The 27,479-nt window shown below is 41.2% G+C and overlaps 1 protein-coding gene across 3 annotated transcripts in view; it reads left to right on the top strand.

Moving 5' to 3' along the window:
• Positions 1 to 27,479, top strand: part of LOC123000006 (1-phosphatidylinositol 4,5-bisphosphate phosphodiesterase beta-1) — a 111,140-nt gene that overhangs the window by 45,201 nt on the left and 38,460 nt on the right. For all 3 annotated transcript variants that reach the window (XR_006407870.1, XM_044377430.1, XM_044377431.1), the window contains exons 4-9: positions 17,459 to 17,599; positions 18,356 to 18,435; positions 21,107 to 21,160; positions 22,750 to 22,825; positions 24,892 to 24,992; positions 25,844 to 26,010. Coding sequence is in view for 2 of the 3 variants with exons in the window: in XM_044377430.1 (XP_044233365.1) it covers positions 17,459 to 17,599; positions 18,356 to 18,435; positions 21,107 to 21,160; positions 22,750 to 22,825; positions 24,892 to 24,992; positions 25,844 to 26,010 (619 nt within the window). In the remaining variant the exon portion in view is untranslated. The remainder of the gene's footprint in view (positions 1 to 17,458; positions 17,600 to 18,355; positions 18,436 to 21,106; positions 21,161 to 22,749; positions 22,826 to 24,891; positions 24,993 to 25,843; positions 26,011 to 27,479) is intronic.

Raw genomic sequence — 27,479 nt, 5'->3', positions numbered from 1 at the left:
TTTGTCCAAAACCCTTCTAGCCTGTTTCCATAATTTCTTTTTTACTCCTGAAGGACAGCCAAGAAACAAAAGCAATTTCAGTGACTTTAGTGAAAGCTCTCTCTCTCTTTCTGTCTCATATATAGGCTATAAAAAAAACGCCAAGCACTTTTAGCAGCAGATTACAAGTCAGAGGTTTCAATCAGCTGTTTTGAAAAGTCTATCTTGTTAACAAGCAGCAGACATTTTGTCCAGACACATCTCCTGCTCCGCTTTTAGAAACCGAGACTGGCTAATTAAGCTTAGAGGTGCCATAGGTGCCTGTTGTCTGGAACAGAACAACCGTGGACTGATAATCATCTTTTATCAGAGATCGGTCACACAGAATCAAAGCCAATCAGATATGGAGGCTAGTTCTGCATGGAGTGTTGATTCCTCTCATGTGTGTCATTAACACCGTGGCATCTTGAAATGGGGTGTCCCCAGATCACTGTCGGCTCAATGCATTAGCTCAAACATAGACCATAGGATTAAATGGCCATTTGAATATTGTTAAATATCTAAGAGCTTGTTTAAACATTCAGTAATCCTTTGTTGGCAGATCAGTGGAGCACACAGATGCCATACCAAATGGGGCGTTATGTGAAGGTGGTAGGTGGCTGGCATGGCCTGGCCTGGCAGATGGTCTGGGGATGTCGAGACAGCAGGCTCTCTGTGTCACGACGAAACTAATGATGGCAAAAGGCTAAATGATGACTACAGACAGAGGATAAATCACAATTATCACTGCACGATGCTTACCGAGGATCCTCAAATGTTTGTAGAGGGATTTGGAGACCCAATTAGGACTGTTTATGCACAGAATTATGTCACCCTGTAAATTTTGCTCTCTATGCACAGATGAGTAGTGTGTGAATTGGCTTGACAGCATGGTGCTAAACAACTGTTTCTTTAGACTGTTTTGTGAAGGCCAGAATGACCCATCATAACTTGCTTTCTGAAACACACCCACCCCCTCCCTTCTCTGTGATTCCACAGAAAGTGTCCCATCAAAAATAATGAGCTTTGATGTGAGTATACAGAGAGCATTACCTTAATGGTAGGCATGAATGCCCCAGGAATGTAACATTGATTTTGTTGTTGTACTCTTATGATAATTAAAAAAAGGCGAAGCCACATTAGGTACAAATATGAGAAGCGTTTTAACCTTCCCTTTTAGTCAGAGCCAGCAGAGTGGCACAGCTCTGTTAGGTAAAGGTTGCTGAGGTGTCAATGACATCCCTAATCTGTTATAGCTTCAAACCAACAAAAACATTAGCTAAAAACTTTCAAGTCTCTGAATAAATAACTTCACATTCTACATAGACTCTCAGGTCACACTGTCTCTTACCTAAAGAAAATCTTGACAAAGCTTTCTTCTCTCTTTGTCTCATCATCAGTGACTGCTCTGTGCCTGCAAAAAATACATATAAACAGAAATAGCATTAAAACTTGCAGTTGACGGTTTGACAGTGACTAATTGACAGTGAATTATACAAGAACACAGTTTTTTCACAAAACCAGCTTGACCTCCATCCAATTAAAATGTATTTTATGATAACTGCCACAACAATAATCTACCTCCATGTTATGGCTAACTCCTGTCAGTTAATCCTTTGGTAATTAAGTTTACTGGCAAATTTATTTTAAACTTAATACTTTAAACTTTAATCTAATCAATCTGCTATTGTTGAAAATATGACAAAGTTGAGAATATTTTAACATCAAACATTTGAATTATGTCCATTAGTTTAGGATTTTGACTACTTGATTTCAGTCGTGTAGTCTAGTGTGTATACTGTGATGATTCCCTCCCAGCCTTGTACACACCCATCCCGGAACGACACATAACCACCACCACACTCACTAACGCATACCGTAGATGCATTCACACATAATTGAGAGAGTTCTAAAAGACTGGGTATGTGTTATCAACAATTTATTATAAGCAACACAAAACTTTACCAGCCTATGACATTTATAGCTGGAGAGATTTAAATGCTTTGGACTGACTTTCTACTGTTTTTATATTAATCACCATCCCTGGTGATTCCTCATGGCTGGAGGAGACAGTCATTCACTGTTTTGACAGTCAGTGGTGCGCTTCACATGGGGGTTCATCACAATGATAGATCTTTGGGCTTCTTAATCGTGGTCTGGATGAGAGTGAGAAAAAAATACACAGAGGAATGGAGAGGAATTAAAACAGTATGTTCACTTATCTTCCAAACCACTGTCAAACTTGTGCTATGTATCAGATTAAATGCAAGGGAAAGCATCCAAGAACTGCTGCAAGACAAATAAGCTTCAGAGACAGAACTTAATAAATAAAGGCTGGAAAAAGCACTTATCAACATCATCAAATTATGCATGCTGGGTTCACTGTGTGTCAGCCCACAAGCCCTCGAAAAAGGATGGAACACTTACAGACGGCCCAGCTCCTGTTCCACCTGGTCCAGTTTCTTGTGTTTGCTGGCAGTATCCTTGGGATGGGGTAAGAAAGGGAGGTATGGGGTCATAATTAGCCTGGTCGTCAACAAAACTTTCCAAATAAGTTTGTACTCAGGCATCTGAGGTGTGCTTTGCCTCCTTGCTTGTATGGCAGAGCTATGGCTGCTCAGTCATGTTGTGACGTACTTACTTGGCTCAAAAAGACTTACAGGGGGCTCATTGATGCTGATGATCATCAAATTACTTACTTACATGGGACAACAACATTGTAGATCTCTTGTCTGTGCATTAGAGCCCTGCACAGGCCAAAAACACCAGCCCTAGCCCAGCCCCAGCCCAACAAAGTCTGCAATTTTTCAGACCGAGCCCGACCCGAGACCAACACCAATATCATTTTAAGCTCTCTCTGATGTGTGCTCTCTCTGGTAGACACAAACATTACATTACATTACACATATTTCATCAGTGTTGTCGTAGAAACACGAAACATTATTAAAATGCAAAATTTATATTTTATTGAATCAAACTTTTGAAGTAATCTTATTATAGGCCTCAAACATAAATACCAGTGCCACCGACAATCATGCCCACAAATATTAATACCAATTGTCCATTACAGAGAAGCATAAGCATTCAGTAGAGAATACAGCCAAGCTACGTAATCCAGCAGCAAATGAGTAAATAAAGATCTACAGCCAACCTTTCTTTGATGTAATTTTACAGAAACTGAAGAACAATGTTTCAAAGTACTCTTTGCCAAATGACTAATGTCAAATAATATAATACATGTAACAATATTTCATACAGTGGCCTATGTGCACTCTGCACATAAATGAAAGCACAGTGAAAGGAGAGTCTGACCCAAGCCCGATCTATAAAAAATAAAAGAAAAGGGCCTGAGTCCGGCCAGAATCGCCTCAGCATGTCAGGACCCAACAGGCATAAGACTTCCACTGTGCATACATTGTTCATAAGACTGAAACCCCTTTCACACTCAGCCGTCCTGCAAGTGATGGTCTGCATGCATCGTATGAGTGGTTTTAGGCTTTCAGACTCACTGTGTGGGTGCTTGAGGAAATGTTTCATACCATTAACTGCTTGGTCTTCACAAAGATTGAACCGCCTGCACAGTGGTTTCACTTGTGACTCACCACGCAGTATGCCAGGTGTTAATGGCCAGTTGCTTGTGTCCAGAATGCTGAGATCACGAAGCATTTCACCTTCAAATGAGAGGCGTTTCTCCATGTTGTTAATCAGACTTTGTAGGAAGTGCTTTGCATTGATTGGTGTGAGCTCTGCATTTGACTCTAGGGAAACCGATCCAAAATGTCCCGAAGCCTGTGCTTTCAGTGCCTCCTCCGATTTCTTTGAATGACGCCAGCACTCTGATGGTGCGCTTCAGAAGCCTTTCTGCTCTTAAAAGTGTGATTTAATGGGCTTTGAGTTGCTGAGACAGGTTTGCAAGTTCAGACAGTGCATCCTACATGAGTCCAAGATCACACAGAAATTCCTACGACCTCCACACAGCCTTCACAGCTGGCCACCCATCGCATATTTAAAGCACTGCTCATTTTCAGGACTTGTGAGCCCACTTCTTGTGCTGCGTCCAGAAGTTCCCCTGAATTTTGATTGGACTGACTGTAGAGATTGTGGATCTTCTCCATTAATGCTTTGAAGTGGTTGATTGACTGAACCTCATCCACAAGATTAGATACAACCAGTTCCAAACAGTGGTTCATGCAGTGCCATGTGAAGAGGTTAGGGTATCTTGCAGTCAGCCTGGTTGCCATGCCAGAGTTCTTGCCTAACATGATACTGGCTCCATCAGAGACAAATGAGACCCAGTTTTTTTTTAAGCCATTCTTCACTGAAGTCTGCATTGTCCAAACACTTGATTAGAGTTTCCTGTATACTCCCTGCCCTTTGGCTTTCCAGCTCAACCAGCTCCAGAAACAAAAACTCGGGAGTAGCTCCACTTACAAAGGCTTTCATATTGACAATCATGGCAGATTTGTGGCTGAGAGATGTAGCCTCATCAATGAGGACAACTTGCTTGAAGAAGACACAGTGCCATTAACAATTTTTTTCTGCATCTCTTTTGCTATGTGTTCCACAATCTTTGTGGAACTGTACCTTGAATGCAGACTAGTGCCCACGTTGGCACAATTTTTTTTCCTGAAGCTCAATGAGATTTTCATGGCCAGTGAAAGGTTGGTTCAGCATCTGTCTCAGCTAAGACAGTCTCTGACACAGCTCTCACCATATTTCCAAGTAAATCCTGTCCACCCTTTCCAGTGAACTCCTTAGCTATTTCGTGTGCCCTGGATGTCTGTTGACGTCAAATCTTATTCCTCAAAGAGGTCAGGGCTGTTTCTCTGTGTTCTTGGAACCTGAGAACTGGATTTTACAGGAAACCCACTCCTCAGATATGAAAATTCTTTTTTTCTGTGAGGCCACCAGTTGATTTTGTAGTGCTGCAAATAACACAACCTGGAAGTAAACAAAAACATGACTAATTAACATCATCATACAAGTTGTCTTTTTTTGTATCTACATTAGCAATAGCAACTAGAGCTGAACAAGGCCAAAATCTATTCAAAAGTATTTAATAAACTGTTTACAAACTTTGCACCATGGCTAACCAATGCATGAAAAGGAGATGAAAGGAGACAAATGTTCCACTCCTTGAATAGCTCTAATTATCTGACAACTATTGATATCTAACATACCATATAGTAATTTAATGGTGTAAAAGTCTGAAATTACTGCACCTTTAAGATGACCATGAATTAACAATACTCTTATTTACATATAGTAATTGACTTTATGTTAATACCACAGCTTTCCACAGCTTTGCATATTGGATGATATTTACCTAACTTTCTGTCCCTCCACTCTAACCAAGGATGTCTGTTTTAAAAATCCCTGACTCTCAGTATACAAGGCTGACCAGGAGTTCTCGTCTAGAAAGGAACATGGAGATATACAGTGCGATCAAAGCACGCACATACACATACACACACACACACACACACACACACACACACACACACACACGTTTTGTTTTGGTGATGTTACTAGCCTAAGAGTAGGTTGAACTTAAAGCCCCTCCTATACGAGAAGCCACCACATTCTGCACTTCATAACACAGACAAACAGTGCACAGAGTGAATTTTATGAATGGAAGTGAATGGAGGAGATGCCTTCCCTTGCAAAATTAATTTTATTGCAGTTATACTCTGCCTGGTATTTGCAAAACAAAAGTTCTGTCACAAAACTATATTGTTACATATCCTTTCACATTTTTTAGTGTATGCTAAAATCCTGTAGCTTTCTTAGTGGGTACAAAGTGTATACCTGCGTATCACGTAGATTATACGTAGGTTTTTTTGGGTTTTTTTTGCACTCAGTTTTCTGTAAAAGACTCAAAACAATACTATACCACCGGGATTTCTTCTTTGTCCTCCCAGTTACAACTCCACCACTGGTCACAACCTGCAGTAAAGAAACTTTGCATCCTTTACTCCACTTCTACTTATCTTTATTGTACTATTGTTTGTTGTCCCACAGTATACAGCTACCATTTCATAATATGTTCTGACCACATCATCACCCTGGCTGTGACCAATCCTCATTATTAGGTAATATGTAAACAAGAAATGCTCATAATGCATGGTTGGACTACATCAAAATAAAGGTTTTCTGTAGTGCCCTGCCGTTACATTTTGTGTCTCTGCCATGTGGCCTTATTTTAGAAGACAGCAGACTTAGTGAGAATTGTAGGCCATCTACTATATTATTGCACAACTCCTGTGCGTCATTCATATTAACCTAACAAATCCAGACAAAGCCATGTCTCTGGGATGAATAAAGCCAGGTCTCTATGTACGTCTCCATAAGCTGAAAGACAAAGCACAGCCCCATCTCTTCAGCTTCTCTATTACTTTATACAGCATGTCGACTACTTCTGATGCTACACAGCCCTCCCCCTCAGTGTTGCAAGAATGTCCCCCAATAAACCCAATTGGTTCTGGTCAGAATTATTAAAGATGTCATTGCGGCTGGAATCTGCTTAGTGTCCTGTACGCAGCAAGGAGCCCAGCATATTGAAGTATTTTGTCAAGAAGGAAGGAAGGGGGGGTTGTAAGTAAAGATGGCAAGAATGGAATCAGCTAGAGGGAGAGGACATATGCTGCCTCCTTAAAGCAGCAGCAGTGGCAGAGCATCTACAGCCTGAAGGCTGCACTGTGCCAACAGGGACTCATATAAATTATTTACTCCTGGACCCCATTGTGGACATTCCCCCTGCAGGGCCTCTCTCCATGGGGCTCCTGGCTCTCCAGTCCTCCAAAGGGAGGCCATTTTCAGCCTCCAGTCCTCCCTTTAGAGGACTAGAGGCTGAAAATGGCCCTCTTTCCAAACACACAGCCTGATGTACTGTGAGACTTTGCAGGCCTCTTTGAGGAAAAGAGGTTGATTTTGATGGAGTAGCAGGAAGTATCTGTTCAGATACAATCGCGGAAGACAGAATAGTGCCAACACCTTATGAAAAAGACTTGTCCGCCCCTGGTTCTTTTCTCAGGTTGGATTGGTATTGTAACATTTCCTGTGTTGCTTTGAAAAGCCGGATATCAAATTATACTGCTTGCTGGCAGTATGATCTACCATTGTAGTAACATCAGATTTCTTTTCCAGAGGGGAAAGATTCATGAAGTATTTGTCTATATTCTGTATGTGTTTAAACAATTAATCAATAATACTGATCATTGGACAATTTATCGATCCTTCTTGGTTGGGAGGTCAGAGTCACTTTGAGAATACAGCAGGTGGAAATTCAGTGATTCGCTCAAAGATGCATCAAAATGTGGCCACTTGTTCCAACAGTCTCTTGACTGTCTCTGTTCCTCGTCTATTTTTGTACCGACTGTGTTTATTAGTCTTTGTGCGGGTGTATGTGCATCTGTGCTTTCTTAGATGCTTCTTAGGTGCACGTGCATGTGTTGTTTCTATGTGTGGATGTTATGTGCTGATTGCTGTTAACATTTTCTCAGCATTTACAGAGGTCTGCCTCAACTAAATTAGAGCTTCTATAAGGCTACAGGATAATTACTGTAGTTATGTACCTGCCAGTTTCTAGTGCCAGGGAGCTGTTTTTAGTGCCACCTCCTGAAAGACCACCACTTGATGGACAGCTTGAACAGAATGGGGTTCATCCACCTCACAAATTGATGCGAATGAGTCAGAGAGAGTGTGTGGGAGTAATGACCAGAATACCTGCAACACGCTGAGATGGAGGAAGTACTTTGAAGTAACACAGGAGAAAAATAAAAAGCAGAAATACAAACTTTATAAAGTCTTGAGAGTTACTTTAGGTGAAGTTTTTTTCTATCTTGTTTTTATCTTACCTGTTTGTTCATTATTTGTTCAGAATTGTAGCGAGGTTAAATGTCTCTGACTGAAAAGATCACATTCAAAAGCTCTCAACAATGTGAGGGCCAACCTATTTTTTTCTTGATTGTTTGAAATCTGGCAACATTTGCCTGTTTATAACATTTCTCAGTTTTGTTTTTGGCAGTATATCCTTTCATTACACAACCCCTTTACTTCTCATGCTTTGCTGAATACTTCCACCACACGAGCTATGTGTTTGATTTGATTGCCAGCTCAGCTATTTGACTTGTGTGCTACTAAGTTCCCAGTTTTGTTCGGTAATGAGAAGTGCTGAGCTGGTGAGTCACAGTGGTTGATTATTTTTCTCCTGCTGGAGTTCATGTGGTGTATCTGAGGTCAGCTCCCTCCTGTCTGCCTCTGCCTTCCTGTCTGCCCAATGTGAGCTCAGTCAGCGAGAGGAAGAGTGCATGCCAGGCAGACTGCTTCCACCTCATCAAACCTGCCCCTTGCCCCTTCTGTCTCTCCATCTTTCCTTCACAATGATTCACACACAGCTTGAATTGTCCTCTTGCCTCTTTTTCTCTGTTCATTCTCCTTCACTCCTTCCGACTATCTCTCCTTCAGACACCGACCTACTCTTAGATGCTTACAAGCACTCAGTGTGGTTCACACACGCAAGTGTATGAACACATGTAAAATTTATAACCTCATTTTGCTACTGCGGACAAAACGTGCCCTTGTAAGAGATTATTATGCAGGTTACATTACCAGGAATTGAGGTGCAAAGGGATTCTGTAACAGAGATGTGGCGAGCCTCTTCTGTATAATTATCCTCATGTCCTGCCCTCCAAGCTTTTCTATTCCCTCTTAATCCAAGCTGGCAGTCTGCTTTCCTACAGTTCTCTCATTCCCCCTGTGACTCAGGCATCTGCTACAAGAGTCTGTTTTTAGCCACTAATGTCAGTATAATCTTGTATTCTCTTGTGTCGTGTCCAGGTATTGGTTTACGTTGTGATTGGGTTTCGTGAACATGCACATTAAGTCTCAAACAGCTGTTAAAGAAGTTTTTTTTAACAGCGAAGTCAGTCTTAGGGGAGTTTACAGAGCATCTACCATCCACCTTGCACTTGAGTGTAAACATCTCTCTTTATGGCTGCCACATATTGTATCTGCAGCCACCATATGGCTCGAGCACTTAAATTTTTGTCTTAAAGACCCTGTAGTTAAAGGGAAAATCTCTGATCCAAATACAACCGCTGAAATTTAAAACACACATTGATTGCCGGGTTATTTGACACAGTCCTATTGTTTGGATCAATCGAGAGAAATCCAAGCCCTTGTATTGCATAATTGACTACACACATGCAATTTGTGTGTTGAAAATTTACTTAATTTGGCCTCTAAGGCATTGCTCCAGTTGTAATGTTGGCTGGAACTCGGGGTGTCGTATAGTCAGAACTGCAGTAGTCGCCCCGCATATGTTCCTCATGTTACCTTGGTGCCAGAGAAAAGATGATTTCTCAGTAAGATTGTCCAATTTCCTCCCCTATTTCTGGAACCTTATTCAGTTCAAACCCCTGCAGTCATCATGTGCAGTCAATAGAGATTCTTTACTTATTTGTTTTTTGGAAAGATTGTGGCTGTTTGACTATAAAATGAAAAACATTTGTTTAGCAGGCTGTAATACAATTGTTTATTTCAAGAATGAATTGATATGAATTGAAAGAAATTATATTACAGCGATTATGAAGTACAGTAAGGATTTCAATTACTTTGTGGTAATTGATGAGCTATTTAATTGTATTTGGTGCACACACAAACACAAGAGCAGACACCATTCTAGTTTAGGAGATGAGTTATTGGTAGAAGAAACGTCAGAGGCAGTGAGAACTCCTCCGTGGCCAATTCTTTGTGACAGTGTCTGTCGGGTGACAGTTAAATCAGATGATTTAGTTATCAGGGGGGCTGTGATTTGCAGTCAGATGCTGTCAAGCATTCCTTATGTTTCCAATGAAGAATGTGTTTCTCCTCGATGACACAGCACCCTGAATGAGATGTCAGGAGTTTTTATAGGCTGGGTGGCAGACTGAATTAGGAGTTTCTGCCATTTTCTGGCCCGGGCTGCAGGCGCAGCTGTCAACAGCTGTCAGACATTGCAATTTTATTTCACTTAAACACCGTGACAATGGGCAGGTGACTTTTGTCTTCCTTCCAAATTTCCTTGAAATCTGTTCTCGTGTAGGTGGATGTCTTCAGTGCGTTGAGCCCAAGATCCATCCCTTTTATAGAAATAGGCTCAACAGTGCAGCAATTGTGCATGAAAGTTTTATGCAAAACATTAATGCGGAATTAATTTACAGTATAAACAAAGTATTGAAACATAAAACAGAGAGAAAGATTGTCTTAATGCCATTGTCTTCTTGCTCTAGGTATGATATGATATCTCTGAGTGGTTTAGTTAGTGTATTGTGTGGAACCAGGATTACTTTTACAAAATTGTAAACATTTCTGGAACGAAACATCAAACACAACTCAACTTATGAATTTCTATCTAATACCTTTTTGCCTGGAGTCTGGAGTCTGGCTGCCTGCAGGCATAATGAAAGTTTGACAGAAGTCTAGCTGTGCAGTAGAATAAAGTCTGATCAGTAAGAGGAATTATGGCAGTAAGTAAGCGCAGTCCATGATTAGATTATTGGTGATAAAATGAAAAATACAGTGGTTGCGTAACTGCTCTTTTAAAAAAAATGCATTTTTTCACATTCCCCTCAAAGTCTGTGATGCTCACTGTGCGTCATGAGATGATTAGCATTGGGTGTGAATATAAGACCACTTCTCCAAGACATGAAAATGGGTGCCTGTCAGCACAAGTTATTGCTGATGTGCTGGCATTTTGGAAATGGCGTGATATGTGCTCTCTGTCTCCCCTCTGTCCACCCCTCCGTCCACCCCTCCGTCTCTCGTTTCATGTCTCACTGCTTCGGGGTTAATGAAATGCCCCTATTGAAGAGCTGGAACGAGGGCTTTCAACCTCCTCCCACACATTTTCTCAACCTGTGCCTCTATGCATGAGCACCAGAGACGTATCACCACTGACGAATGTATTTCCAGTGGAGAGCTAATGCTGATCTAAAGCTTTGCAATTATCCCTTTAATCAGGATGTGATTTTTGTTATTTTAATTCCCTTCTTAACCATTATACCTCTCAATCAAGCATATACAGGGTAAAGAGAAAATATTTAATTTAAGAGGGTTAACTTCTTAGGATACTGCAATTTAAATCATGATTTTCCTCTTTTACTCTGCCTTGAATAGGCTACTCAGCATCCTTGAACTCACAAACTGTGACTACTGGTACTTCAGTGATGGATAGTAGCCAATACAGCTGCATTACAGGCAACAGATCCAGATGGCTTAAAGGGAAATAAGTATAATTTAAAGAAATTAGCATCATTTAGGCATACTCAACCAGTAGCAAACTCTTATCTAAGATTTTTGAGAGGGTCTTTTATGGCTTACGATATCAGGGACACACACACACACACACACGCACATAAGCACAGAGCAAGATGTGTGCACACTTAGTGCCATACTGTGGTCAGTGATGCATCACCTGACAGCTGACTGATGAAGCGCTGACCTTTTACTCCTGGCCTTGTGGGCAATTCTCTGCCTCATGAAACTGTGGTGGTTTGCATCCACTGACAATTGAGTGCTCAAATGAATTATGACCATGTGGGAGAATAATAAAAAGAAACAAAGACAGTGAGTGAGCCTTTCAGACGAGGGGATGAGGGGGATGAGAGCAGGATGCAGATAGAGGGAGAGAAAGAAATGGATGCCCCAGAATCAGAGACTGCCTCCTGATCCCTCTCCGATACCTTCCATCTCATCCTCTTCTGTTCTCGTTTGCATTCTTTGATCATGTTTACAGTGCAGGTGTTTGCGAGAGGTTTATCTGTAGCTTATCCCCAGTCTGTAGACACTTTACTGTATAGTAGCTATGTTTCACCGCAAGCTAGAAAAATTAGTCAGGCAGTTTTCAAGCTGAGGAAGTTTCACTGCAGAGCTGTAAAGGGAGCAGGCAGCTCTCCCATCCACGTGTGAAAAGCTGCTGCTATTGAGGCTGAATCAAACAGGCTGTTTGATCAGCAGAAAATCTTTAAAGCTGAGCTACATGGTGTTCCCCTGTAGCAGAAATGCTCCACACTGTAGTTCCCCACTGTGAGGGTGTGAACTGTAATATTTTTAATTTTTTTTTAATTGAAATTGTTGGTGTCTTTGCATGTCTTTTTCTTTGTGTGTTTGTGTGTTTGCACGAAGCTTCTACAATCTGTTTAGCTGCAGGTCTGTTTAACTTTTGATTACATTTTTAAGTGTCTTTATGTTTGTGACCTGATTATTTACCATTCTGATGCACTGTAGATGGTAATACTTTGCTGAGATGTAACTATATCACACATTTTGCTGTTGAAGTCCAAATCATTTACAGGGCATTAAAGTTGTGTGTAAGAGGAAAAACAACCCTTTATTCTACAGTGTGTATGTGTCTGTCTGCATGTGCTTCCGGGCTACAGTTTGAGGTATCTTGATGCTTGAAGAATGTGATATCTACATTTTTGCGACTGTACTTGTGTGTCTCTGTGTGTGTTTCTGCATGCATGTGTGTAGATAATTAGGAGGGCCATTTGCGGGAAATAGCTTTAGCTTGGTGAAAAAAACACGGCTCTTTCTTTTAATGGGATCAGTGTTGTGTCTATAGACAGAAAGCACTAAAACATTACATAGATAGATGCAAGTTATGAGGTGGCTAATGTTTAAAACATGCTCTACGGATGCAGCATGACCCTCTTAAATAAATGACTGCATCGCCAGGAGAGGGAGTCGTCTTAGGATTAGCTTTGCTGCGGGTGAAATGCTCTGCAGACTCTGTGACTCATACAGGCAGATAAACAAGAAAATGCGTGTAACAGCAGATATACTTGCACACACACACACTTACACAAATCCATCACACTACAATAAATCCCCATAAAGGTAATTGACTTAAGGCAGGTCATCATTTAGCCACCGCTACGCATCTATTCCCACACATGGGTGCACATAAACGACAAAACACGCGCACAGTATTTGGTTGGCAGAATGAGCACATCACCCCCAGCTTGATTTCCCATAATTTCCCTCCAAATGCCAAAGGCTTTTTGCTGCGCCACCAGCAGCATCTTGCCGCTCTGTTAGTTAACAAGGCTAGCCAGCAGCAGGAGAATTGGTGCCCCGCTTGTAACCTGCATGCAGTCCTGCTTCTCTACGGCGTCTTAGCTCCATAAGTTAAGCTGTACTCATCTGAATCCTGATATTAAAGTTGGATTTATAACTGTCAAGCCATCCTGCTCATGTGAGGTTATGTTTGGCTCTACCTGTGGTTCTCTCGGGTTGAGAGATCCTTAATTGGGTGTTTTTTTTTTAGATGAAGGGATTAGGAATTAATGAGGAGGTGTAGAGGGGTGAGGTCATATGGGATGACATACAGTTGATAATGGCTACCAAATACCAAACACAGCTTATATAAATAATAAAATGTTTAAACTTAACATCCACTAAAATGCTGAGCCCCTAAAATTATTTCTAAAGCTCTGAGCTTTATAAACATCTTCCTGCTTAACAAGTGCAGACGCTTTAAAAATGCAATGCGAACTACCACAAGCTGCACAGCCTGGCAGGGTCAACCAAAGTGCAGCCATCCTCAAGATACCAACCAAAATGGCTTTTTTTTTTTTTTTTTACGCACACGTTGTGAACGTCTTGTGAGAGTTTGGTACATTATGGAGAGAAAAGTAGTTTCCACATGACTTCTGAACAAACTGTAACATCAATTTGTACACCAGCAGCACCTTCCTTGAACGAAGCACTGTTCACTTATTAAAGCAGCTATCCTTGACACCTAATCGATTATTTCAACTGCCACTGCATATTTTTTATGGGAAACACTTCATGAAACATGAAATATTGCCACTACTTCAAACTACTCCAAAATAAGAATTGCTGTGCTTCCTTTGTGAAGTATCACCTGTTCTGCTTATTACAGACACAAATATAAATGCATATTGCAAGTCTAGTGTTGTTCTTTTTTCACATTTTAAAGTGTTTTTCTGTCAGGGAAGGGAAGATATAAGCTGCAGGCTTATAATGTCCTATAGATTAACTGCACCTATAATTTGATGTGCATCATCTTAAGCTGTTTATATACGGTATCACAGTTCTGTGTTGTGATATATTAAAGGCGAGTGTTGAGTCGCATGTGTGTAGGTAGTTGGGCCATCATCAATCATTCATATTGACATTTCCTTTGATCTGATGTCCCCACACATACATGTGACTGTGTGTGCAGTCAGATGTGTGCATCTTGATTTGTGCCTGCTTGAGTACAGCACTGTGCATGTAGACTCTCGTGTGGATGTGTGTGTGTGTGTGTGTGTGTGTGTGTGTGTGTGTGTGTGTGTGTGTGTGTGTGTGTGTGTGTGTGTGTGTATGTGTGTGCATTCACGGTTGTGTGTTTCCAAGCTGGCGTGTGTGAGTTTAGACAGGTGCAGGCTCCCTCCCTCTTATGCTGCAGGTTTAATTACCTGAGGTGTGGCTGACTTCCCTTTGCCAATCTGAATCCTTACCCTTGTGCCTAACAGAGTGTGACACAGTTTGAGTGCATAGCTGGTGACAGGTTGGGCCCTGTGACAAACTAAGGCAGGAAGAGGAAGTTTGTGTATTTCCTCAGGCTCCAACTCCACCTGAATGCTAAGTCTCTGAAAAGAGTTCCCACACTGACAAACTGCATCTGCTAACATGTACCATAAATGCCTGAATAAACACATACTGACAAGCATGGATACACATCACACATTCACACGCATGTGCTCTGGAAATAGTAGACGTTTAACATTAGTGCTCCATGACTGTGTTATACAGAGGCTTAGCTCTCGAAGTGAAGTATGTTGTGAAACACAAAACCATCTTCTCGCTTCAACCACACTATCATTCCAAATCCCATCCCAACCACCCCCCCCTCACCACCCTTCTCTTGTTTGGCTCTAAATCTCCCATCTTTGTGGTAACTAGGACCTCAGGCATGCCTCCAACGGCTCCCACAATGCACCAGCACAAATTACATTTTACTCACATGGCTGAGCCCCCTCCTCTCCTCTTCTGCGCTTCCCTTTTCATGGCTTTACTTCTTTCTCTCTTCATTTTCGCTCCTCTCGTCTCCTCTCCTCTCCTCCTCCTCTTGTCCAGCAGGGTCCGTCTCCCTGACATCAGCTCATTTCTCCCCGACTAAGTCCTATTCCGACTTAACTGCTGATATATCTCCAGTTGATGCGCTGTGAGCGCCTGCAGCTCCCTCCGCGATCAACCCTGTGCTGACTGCTTATGAGGAAATGAGCTGTATGTTCAGCTAATGGCTACAAGTAGCATCAAAACAGTATCAAATTGCATCGACGTTCAAGTGCTGTAATAAATGAAATATGCATCTTACTGCCATCTTGTCTGTTCTCAGAAGCCTTTCATCTTCGGCAGTCTGCCAAAGCATCCCTCAAAGGGTACTTTGGCATTGTGTGTTTTAGCAAATTGAAAGTGGCTTTTATGCTTTGATTGATGGGGTTGGTGGCATTCAGAATACATAAGTGGACAGTGATGGATTCTCATTCAAATCAGCATTTTGTGTGCAATTGATTGGTGGTCAAACCCAGGATCATGTAACCCTCAACCATCTTGAAATGAGAAGAATCTGTCTGCATATTTGCAAATCACACACTGCTGAAAACCTGTAATTTTTTTATAATGTGCAGAAAATGCAGTTAGTTGTCTCTCCTTCCATTCTGGAAATTATAGGAAGGCATATTTTTTTTTGAGAAAGTAGCTCTCCACGCAGCCACATTAAAAATGCTCGTATGAGAGGCAGGACAGACAGACAGGCTGTCAGAGAGGGAGAGATTCTTGAATAGGGACAAATTATCGCCTTAGAAAAGTTGCATGATAATAATGGGCGTCACTAAGCCGCGCAATTTGATTGGGGGGCGTGAGGGACGTGTAGAGGACATTTATCAGCGTGACACAGGACACAATGCTCTTTGTTTGATTGGTTAAATTAGTGGGAGCTCATTTGCTTTCATGGCAAAATCCTTTACAGTGCTTTTTTTGTTGTGTTAATTAAGCCGGAGCAACCATTTTGTATGCTGCTAGGGTACTGGGCCGCAAAGGAGAGAGAACGATCATTGTTATTCCTCTCTTGCACCTCGGAGGCATTGTGGTTTGTTTTTTATATGATCTGCACCAAAGATGAGCCGCTTAAATGTATATTTTCTAAAATTAGTTTGGTTTAGTTTTCCTCAGACAATTACCTCCGCTGAATACACATTCTTCAGAGTTTTTCTCTGTGTGAGCTGGACTGTTGCCAGCATCCAATGTCTCGTTACAACAGACAACAGACTTCTTACAACAGACTCATTTAACCTGCTGAATTTTTTGGATGATTAAGGTTACAGAGGATTAAGGCTGTGTTAAATCTGAAGATTGCATTACTCGGGGTGGAGGGAATGACTTCTCATAAATTTGCAGTATCTGTTACAGCATTTATTTAAAACCTTTCTTAGCGAGAACGGTATCCTCATGCAATCTCCCCAGCTAAGTGAATTCACTGATGAATCTTTATGAAACATTTTGACCTGTGATGTTACGGTTGGTCACAAGGTGCTGCTGTGCATTGGCTGCTCTTCTCAGTAACATCTTCCACAGTGAAGCTGAAAATATGATGAGACGAGAGACTGTTTACCAAAACTAAAAACAAGGTTTGAAAACCAGTAATCTCTCAGGATTTGAAGAGTAATCGCAGTGTCACTGATAGCAAATAACACCATAAATCCCCTGCAGATGTTTTGTGGTAATTTTATACTTTGAGAGTAAAAGTTACCACCACCTGAAAGTTCAGACTTGTCATTTATTTAATATCAGTCTATTCCTACAGCTCTGTAAATTTGTTTACCCTAGAAAATTCTTCTATCATAGTGCTGTGTAATCTGTTATGTTTGCTGCTCTTATAGCCTGAAGTATGGAACACTGTGATCCATTGAGGCCGTAGCCTCCCACCTCACTTTTCACACTGTCTAAGACAGCTGACCTCTCATTAATTAAAAATCAGCTGTCAGACAAGGTGTGAACTACAAAATACTGACAGGCCTTGTTTCAGTTCAGCACATTTAGAGGGCGATTTTTGTTGTGAAACAACATCAAGCCAAAATACCATGACACAGAGCAGTACTCTCTCTTACTTCCTCCAAAGAAAAAAAACATGTCTTTTTCCATGGCCTGTTTTATGTCATTTTCCTTTCCACTAATGGAAGTTTGTTGGGGGTGGTGTTTGGATGCAGGTCTGGCTGATCTGTTCCTCTACAGTGTAGATGCAGCTGGGATAAAAAGCTCATATGACATCACGGGGACTGATGTGATTGATATGAAAATGCACCTTACACCTTCACTCAATGACTTTCATTGGCTCAGTTTGATCTTGGTGATCACACGTTTTTGTCTGTGTTTGTGTTTCGCTGTTAAGGAAGCTAAGCTGCGTGAGCTTCTGGATGTCAGCACCCTTGCGGGGAAGATGGAGAACAGGATGCTGACGGTGGTGAGCGGCCCTGACATGGTCAACATCACCTACTTGAACTTCATGGCCTTCCAGGAGGAGACGGCTAAGGTAAATATTTTGCACTAGAAAAACTGATGAGAACGATGATAGTGATAACTACCTTGTTAAAGATACAACTGAAAGCAGCTGTTAAGTGCAGTGTGTATTACTATTGGGTGAAAACCTTGTTCCCTCAGCTTTAATAATTTCAGTGTTTTAATTGAGGTCTTAAATTCACATCTGTGTGACTTGACTGTTGAAATGTTTTCAACTGAATAAAGTGATATTCTAGGCATGCAGGGACATTGTAATACAGATAACACACTGAGGAAAAACATTTAAAAATGCCTTTGTTAATATTCCAGAATTGAAACTTTGAAATAGCAGATGGTTCAATTGACACAAAGGTTAATTGAAATTATGAAAAAGCTGTGTAACAATAATGTGATCAGTATCTCAACTTCCTCATTTTATAGGTGGTGATGAATAGTTGAAAGGGTGGGATTAAAGCAAATTCCCATTTATTCTCTGTTCAGTTAGGAGGCATTTTAGGCTTTGGATAAAGGCACCATTTGTCTTATGGGTGAGGCTTGAAACCTAATGTTGAAATAAACTTATATTAGTGTGTTTTTCTGATGTCAAATGGAAATCATCAGCTAACCCACATGTGTGAACTAATGTCTTCATTTATTCCTAATACATAACTGAAGTAAGAGACCACCTCATTTAAGTCCTCTGCACGTTTCTGTGTGTGTGTGTGTGTGTGTGTGGGTGTGTGTGTGTGTATCTGTATGTTTGTGTGTTCATATGTTTTATTTACTGCAGGAATGGGCAGAAGAGCTGTTCAGCCTGGCGTCCAACCTTTTGGTACAGAACATGTCCAGAGAGGCCTGCCTTGAGAAGGCGTATGTCAACCGCACACACATGCTCTCTATGCATACAAACACGCATGCACACGCAAGCAGTCACACGAAAAATGTTAGTACACAATCTTTGAGATAAATATGATGATAAGATCTGATAGAAACAAACGAAAAAATGTCAGTCACCACAAGCGTCTTATCAGCTATACTGCATTTTACATGAATACAAACAGCAGGAAAAAGTAAATGAGACACATGACTGACTCTAATGCCAGATGAGCTCTCCCACTACAACAGTCTGAATACACAATGAGTGCTTACTTACAAATGCATGCAAAAACATATTTGTAACATGCATATGCAGTCAGTGCACAAAGTATGCAATAAAACATCATTAACCAGCACACAAAGACAACTTTACACATATACAGCACAAGTATATATGGACATGTACTGTACACACACACAAACGGGAGGTAAGAGGCTGCTTTTTACAGCTCCGCAAGGCAGCCTGAGGGTTTAAGTTTATAAAGGTCACTCCGCCTCACACCGATGGAGAGAGTAAGGAGAGAAAAAACAGACAGGAAGGAAGAATGGCTGTGAATAAAACAGCTGAAAATATGTATTAGTTCATGAACCCGACTCTGTGTATCTCAGTTGGCTTATCTGCGTCTAAACCAGCAAAAAGTGTGTATATGTGCCAGTGTGTCTGAGTACACGTTCATATGGTGCTGTAGCTTTTATTTTTGTTGCTTTAATGACATAATGACAGACCAGTGACAGTACAATAGATCTGTAAACAGGTCAAATTGTTGCTTGCAGCCACACTGCTGGTGCCTAACGATAAAAAGGGAGCCACCAAATCATTGGGTCCAGTCTATTACATAAATCAACCCGCTAGCCCTCATCAGTGACTTTTTGTCCGATAGAACAGTTTTTATCATCAATCACCCTCACACCACCTCTGATCCTGTGTAATAACTGTGTCTAACGGCTTACATGACCACATTCATATTGATCTGATTGGAGCACACACACACACACACACACACACACACACACACACACACACCAATCTATGGTTCACAGCTGATTCATCTGTGCAGTCAGTGACTGAGTGAAGCTCATGCAGAGTGAACTTAAATATGAATCTGCCGTATTGTATTGAGAGAATATGACAGGCTCTGCTGGGTGACAACTCCCAGCTGTCTGATGTTTATCAGTGAACAGAAGCCATTAACTCGCACCCCTGAGGAGGCTAATTGACTTATGAGACAATAAAAGTGGCCATCGACCACATAGAACAGAGAGTTGAACAGAATTGAACAGAGCAGGTTTCGCAGTCATGCTGGTTGTTCACAGCAGCAGTTGTTGTGCACCGCTTGCTTACAAATAAGGCGATCCTTTGTCATACCACCACTACAACATGAGGAGGTTTTATTCCTGAAGTGATGTTGATGTTCCTCTGCGTGTGGTTAATTCTTGTCGCTTGCTCGTGAGGCTGCGATACATACTGGGGGGGGGGGGGGGCAGCATAGATGGGAAATGTTCCCAGCAACAGGAAACAAAATGGGAGCCAGCACGTCTTCAAATAGCTGCTTGCTACAAGATTTTCTTTTGACATAAGTACAATAGGACGTAGGCTGCTCCTTGAATAATGTGGCCCTGTGCATCAGCTATTAGGTTTAAAATTGCATGTTTTACAACGGGATGACCTATGACTGTGCTAGCAAAGAGGGCAGTTACCAGTAGTTTTATATTTCTTCTCGAGACAAAAAAGTGGATGCTGAGAAATAAATATTTGTTTTGATTTTCATACCAAACCTTGCTGGTTTGGTATTAACTAGAGGAAGAGAGAAGACAGGGCAGGCAGGAAGAGAAACAGGGACAGAGGGCTATCGAAAGAGAAAGCAGTGAATAAAGAAAAGGATACAGATGCAAGTAATGTGTTTTCCCCCACTCGCCTTAATGAATAATACAAGCACTTGAGAAGCAGAGGACGGCATCAAGAAACACCTAACTGTTCCTTCCTTGTTTCTTTGCTCCCATTGCTTTCTCTCTTATCTTGCCTTTAGGGTCATTTCCTTTTTTTAAAAACCAATCTACTTTAGTGACGTCAGCTATTTCTTGGCCAACACTCACTCATGTTGTTCACTTCACATTTCCCCTTTTCGGAGGAAAAGCACCTCAGACAAAACCCAGTCTGGCCCTGTTAACCATTACAGTTGCCAGTGACTTTTCCTGTGGCAACCGGCCTGCCCTATAAAGTGGACACTGTAATGGATATTAATTATTAGCCAGCAGCCACTTAAAGCCCAGCCTGTAATGATGGCTCCTGTTGCAGCTAAGCTATTTATAGCCCAGGCTGCGCTGCCTGTGTTGCTGCTGCTGCTGCTGCATGGCTCTGTGCTGCCAACTGAAGACTTCCAGGGATTAGCCAAAATACTAACCTGTCATGTAAACACAGCCGAAATACTCTTGCCTGTGCAGTCGAACGCTGTGTATTTTATAGTCACACCACGGTGATGCACGCTCCGTGATATGAATCTGCATACTTGCTCGCAGACAGACATGGCAAATGGTTCTGGATGTTTACATCAGTCACACATGTAAACTTAGGCAAAACAAATAAATCAATTTAGGCCAGTACATTACTCACAAAGACAAACGGCTGTTTACATGTTGTGTAAGGTGTGTGCTCTGTCCACTGCAGATACACTCGACTGAAACTGCAGCTCAACCCTGAGGGGCGAATCCCCGTCAAGAAGTAAGTCTCTGTGACTCATCCTTCTCTCCCCTGCCACCTCTCCGCTGTTTTGATCAATTAATGTTTTCCACTGCCTTCTCTCATTATTATCTGTCTGCGTATGCTTCAGTTTACACACATTTTGTATATGTGTGCATTTTTTAGAATATGTTATACCATCCTTGCAGTGAAATTTGCTCCATTATTTCTACCCCTGTCCTCTGTCTCTCAAGAGTTGACCCTTATTGGTTCTGTGCATGTGTGTGTGTGTGTGTGTGTGTGTGTGTGTGGTAGCGTGCCCTGGACAAGCTCTGTTTATATCCGTCACTAACTACAGCTGAAAAAGTGCCAGTATGTGATGACTGTGAGAATTTCCTTTTTCGTGTAACTTTTGTGCATTTCAGTGTTTTTATCTGCAAGTTTGTCATCAGCTCATTGAAAATCCAACTCTCTCCATCTCCATTAGTCAAGTCGAGCTTTCAGGCAGGCAACAGTGAACTTCTGCGATAACCTCCCTCAGAGCCGCAGAGGAAAACAGTGGGTGTCAACACAGAGAGGCAGAGAGACACTCCTTGCCGTTTAGGGAATTAACCTCCTAGCTGGGAGGACATGTCAGCTCGACTAATGTCAGCTTGACTCCATTCCCCCACTGAGCATACAGTATGTGTTCATGGATCTGCACTGGCATACCTCTGCATGTAATTAAAACAGGCTATGGCCAATGGAAACAGATCAAACAGCCAGAGGTAGCTGTAATGATACCAGAGTTCATTGCAGTAAATCAGATTTATTGTTCATTGTAGAATAAAACAGCACAGTAGGCCCACCGCACAGATAAAGCAATGCCTTTCCCTGCACTCAGAAGGATTTATGAAGCAGAACAGCATATGATAGTTTCATTTTGAGTTATTCGGGTACATGTGTAGTGAAGATGGGAATATTTTCTCTTCATGTCTTTTGTTTATTTAAACAAGAGAAAAGGTTAGAATGGCATAAGGACTTTCTTAGAAACTGTGATATGGTAATGATCATAATGATATGAAGAAAGTTGTGGATGCAACTTCATAACATTTTTCTTTTTTTATATTCTTTTTAGAGAATTGCACACAAACATTTTACATGCATATGGTGTTGCTATCTGGAGTTTAGGTGAACAGCAGTATTCAGTGTACACATGTATCACCTTTGCACGTCTACACTCACTTAAGTCAGTCAAACCCATTGATTGTATATCAATGAGGGAAGACAAACTATCAGAAACAGCTCTGGGTTTTTTGTTCTGCAAATAGTCAGTTATAATTTTTCATCTAGGCATTTTTTTGTCTCATTTTGAACTTTCAAACTGTGTTTTTTTTCCTGGAATTTTTGGTTGCATACTTTCCTAACGACCATATTTTGCATTGTTTTTAGTTTCAGTTTTTTTCCACTTCAATTCTATTACTGTTTCCTGCTGCTTCAACATCATTTTCTCACAGGATATCCTCGATAAGTATCAGTAAAAAGCTATGATAATTTCATCAGTTTGACACAAAGTATCTTAGTGAAAACCCCTCTATCTGTGTGGTATTTTCTGTGATTACTCAGAAGGGTGTGTTTTTGTGTCCCTGCAGTATCTTCAGGATGTTCTCAGCAGACAGGAAGCGCGTGGAGACAGCCCTGGAAAACTGTAACCTCCCTTCTGGCAGAGTGAGACACCAAAATACTGAATTCCCCTCTTTTTTCAGTGTTACTGTTTTCTCATATTTCCTCCATCTCTGAACCTGCGCCTGTTTGTGTCCCTCCTCTGTCTTAGCCTGTGTCTCTTATCTTAGTCTCCGAGCTCTTTCATCTTCTCCATCTATCCATCAGTCTGCCTTCTCACCATTCAGCTCACTCTCTATCCTCCTGAAACAGCAGCTGATTGCTGCTTTGTTCATTTGTTTGTTGTCTTATTTTCTGGATGTCTGCATGACTTCCCACTCAGAACTGATTTAGCCTTGTTTATAATAAAACAAATAGACCCAGTGGGAGCAATAGAGATGACAAAAGCTGTTTTATCTTTACTTCTCTGAGATATCTCTAGGGAGAAGGTGCCCCCTCATGCAAAGAGGTGTAAACAGTCCCCCAACACAGCAAACAATCTCTGTATTCCAGCAGTAGCAAGCAATTTGCATATTTGGAAGTGGGAAAAAGCAGTTTAGCGGAACCGAACGCTGCTAAAACATATGCATGTACAGTGGGGCAGACACATTGTAGTTGTAAAGGCTTCTGAAGACGAAAAGACAGGCATACACACACACGTACACACGAAACAAGCTATACATAATTAGCACAAGGAGAGAGCAGGAGGTAAAAACGTGTTGCCGTATGAAGGTCTGGTGGGATTTGCTGTTGTTCCAATGCGCAAGTAATTACAACTAAACGGTAGTGCTGTTAATCCCTCAGACACACACACTAACAGGCAAAAGCGCATGCACAACACAGCTCACACCAAGGTCTTTAGAATGACTCATTGAGTATCGGCGGGGCTTGACCTGCATCCCCCTCCCTCTGTGCATCCTTCCTCATCTTCTTTTCTCTTGGTCCTTTCTAAGAGTGTTTGGTTCTGCTCTGTTTCTTGCTGGCACGATGCTACCACTCACTGCGGAGCACGCTGTGTTTTCATCAGGCCCGTTTTGGCTCGGATAGCTCTATAAGGAGTCCTTGTGGCTGTGGCTTTTTGTTTAAGTCAAGGTGCAAATTCCATGCAGTCATTATTTGTTAGTTCTTTGCATTTGAAATAAATATTTGTGGGTAATCGCTTCCAGGGTGGAGCCCAGAGGTCGGAGTCAGCTAAAGAGCATACCATTGCATAAAATATGTGTCTTGCTTATAGACACATGAGGAGGGTTGATAGATGTCTTACAGTTAAACAGTCAGCAACAGTGCACGGCATGATTTTTACAGAAAATATTATTTAAAGTGCACAGACTGTGTAAGTCAGACAAATCATGCTGAAGAAGGGCTCTTTCTGTACAATTTATGCAAGAATGGGTTAAAAAATATGATGCCTGCTTAAGTGGCAAGTGCAAGTAACTATAGAAAACATGGCATTCAACAATTTTCTCTTACATAAAAACAAATTCATGAGTGGTCCAGGCCTGTTATATGAGTCATGTGCAAATAGTCAGCCGTTCTCCACAGGTGAAAACACTTGTTTGACTTTGAGAATCATAACGGCTGTGGATTTGGATTTGAATATGTAACCAAATAGATTTTTTGTTCACTGCAACAATGTGATGTGCATCATGGCTGCCAATTTACTGTCAAGTTTTACAGAGGTCTGCTTTTTTTTTTTTTTTTTTTAAATGTTTTATTAGCTTTTAGTATTTTTATTTTTATGAGAATTTGCTGAATTCTACTCGGAAAACTTTGTACAAGCACGTCTTAAAGAAAGAGAGGGTTGGGATAAGAATATGAAAATGTTCTTGCATGAAGTCCATTGCGTGCAAACTGAAAAATTCCACAGAAGAAGCAAGAAAGCACACAAACAATACCAAAAAGAAGTGATAATATTTAGCAGTACTAGAGGACCACTGGATATGTCTTTTTCAAACATCTCATTATAAAGCAGTATTTTTTTTGTTTATTTGTTTGTTTTAAGTATTTGGGACACAAATGAACTTACAGATACCATAGATTTGTAGTTCTTGGCCCCATGCTGCCCCATAATTTGTGAATGTATGCATGTACCATCATGTATCTGATCATGTTACTGTTGTTGTCTGCTGCAGAACGACTCCATCCCCCAGGAAGACTTCACTCCAGAGGTCTATAATATGTTCCTGAACAACATTTGTCCCCGGTCTGAGCTGGACCACATCTTCTCCGAAGTGTAAGAACCATGTTTTTCTCAGTTGTGTCTGCTTTTTTAAAGGTCTGTCCGGGAAGTACTCATCTTGGCAATCACCAAAGAATACAGACATTTCCAGTTGGGAAGAAAGGTTGTTTGAAAAAGTTGAAACAATGTGAGAGTGATTAATTTGATATTAGTTTTTTTTACAGCCATCTGTGGCTCTTTTCAGACTGCCAGCAAGATAATGGTTTCCAGGGCAATATGGCTTTTCAGGTTTAAGACACCTGCTTTTGCCCATTAGAGTTATCATAAGCAGTTAATTAGTATATGAAAATGTGTTGTAATGGCCCTGGTTGTGACTCCTCAAGCCTGGACATGTGGCTCCTTGTGCTGCAGAAGCAGATCTGCCCCTTGGCCCAGAGGGACTCAGACCATCAGCCGAGGCAGCATGCCAGCACGACCGAGGCCACTCCAAGTCATAAATCTAGATTTTAATCACAGTTAAGTGAGATGGCATGAGAGCCAGGAGGATATGGAGATTATAATTTAGTGGAACAGGCTTAGATATGAAAGACGTTTTAATCAAATCTCATGATTTACTCAACACAACATTTAATCCTCAGCTCCTTTGTGCATCTGTTGCTCTCCCTCTCCACATCTCTTAGTCGCTTTAATTACCGCTCCTCCAGCCATCATTTCTCATTTTATTTTCTTATATTTCAATTTTTGAATTCTGTTCTTGTTCAACACGTCGCTTAGTAATTATTCCCATGTTTTCTCCACACTTGCCTATTTGTATCCCCCCCTCTCCTCTCCTCTCCTCTCCTCTCCTCTCCTCTCCTCTCCTCTCCTCTCCTCTCCTCTCCTCTCCTCTCCTCTCCTCTCCACAGCGGGGCTAAGAGTCGTCCATACCTCACTGTGGAGCAGATGACAGAATTCATCAACAATAAACAGCGAGACCCTCGCCTGAATGAGATTCTCTACCCTCCTCTCAAACCAGAGCAGGTCCAGCTGCTGGTGGACAAATATGAACCCAATACCTCGCTGGCACAGAAAGGTCAGTGGCTCAAATGTCTGTAAAAACAAATGCAGGCATACTAACATGCTTATGTGTACGCCTAAACACACGTAAACACAAGAGTCAGGAAAGTTTGCCATTGTGTTTTGAAGTAAGAAAAATATTTGGAAAGCACAGGCAAACACCAACCTCTTCCAACGCTCCACTCCAGCTCCCACCACCGATAAATTTGGTAGGGTTGTTGCCATAGTGACAGCCCTGCTGGTGTCCAAAAGCTCAGAAAGTGAGGGAACATAGTGGGATGCCAAGGAATTGGGATGTTAGAAGTTTAAGAAAATAAATGTTATTTACAAGAGTAGGATTACAAGAATAGGATCCTTGAGTAAAGAGAGAGTGTGAGAAAGAGGGTGTGTGTGTGTGTGTGTGTGTGTGTGTGTGTGTGTGTTTGTGCTGAAAGATAGCTTGAACAAGTGGCAAGTGGATTGCAGCAGATAACTTGTGGCACTGTAGTATACAAATGCACATTCAAATATACTTATGTGCACACACAAACACTGTTCAGGAGTGATATTCATCTTTCTGTTCACTTTCATTATAACAGTGCTTTACTATGTTTTATCTCTGTAGTTAATGTAATTCAGAAATCTCCTTTTTTCTTTCAATCTTTCTAAAAATTATGTATTGACAGAAAAAAACTAAATATCATATATGATCCATAATATGTGGAAAAGATGATTGTGTTGGTTTAAATAACAAATAATCCTGTATAAAGATATCTACAGTGACAGAGAGAGCTCAACGCACTTGAACTGAACGAGCAACAACTTCTCACCTTGCTGTGGCGATGTACAAGCGGACCGCGGGGTGTGTCAGTACGTTGTGACATCACTGTAGGTTGTGATTACATGTGCAACAGAGCTCACTTCAGACTACACCCAAACACCCCCTTCAGTGAGGGTGGGTGTGATCAGAGAATAAAGAAAAGAAAAGAAAAATGAGGACTGAAAAAGACCCTAGTAGTAAAAGGTATCTATCTACAATCTCCAGTTATATCATAATAATGCAATCTGAATTTTGAAACTAAAATAAAAACTGTTTGCTCATTCTCCAACGCTGTTAATGAGTGGTGGACTTTTGCAACTAGTGCACTCAGGCATCTTCATCAATGTGGAAAATTTGCGATATAGCAAAGCTCAGTCTTGCTCTGAATGACTGATTTATGAATGAATTTTCATCACTTTCATGCAACATACATGTTATCAAATTGGCAACGTATGTCTCATTAAAAGTGGTGAACATATAGGTAGCAGTAAAACCGTCTACCCGCTGAAACTAAACACACAATCAAACCAGATGAATAATCATCATCAACACAAAACTGCACATTTGAAAGCACATAAAGAAGCAGTTTTAAGTTTAAAATTGGAACATCAAAAGTGGCACCAAATAATTCATGAACAACCGACATGGATGAGCACAGTGAATCTAAAACGCCTGGACACGTTGCA

This window comes from Thunnus albacares, chromosome 16 (assembly GCF_914725855.1).
Source record: "Thunnus albacares chromosome 16, fThuAlb1.1, whole genome shotgun sequence".
Taxonomy (NCBI): Eukaryota; Metazoa; Chordata; class Actinopteri; order Scombriformes; family Scombridae; genus Thunnus; species Thunnus albacares.
This window is presented reverse-complemented; position numbering and strand designations above follow the sequence as displayed.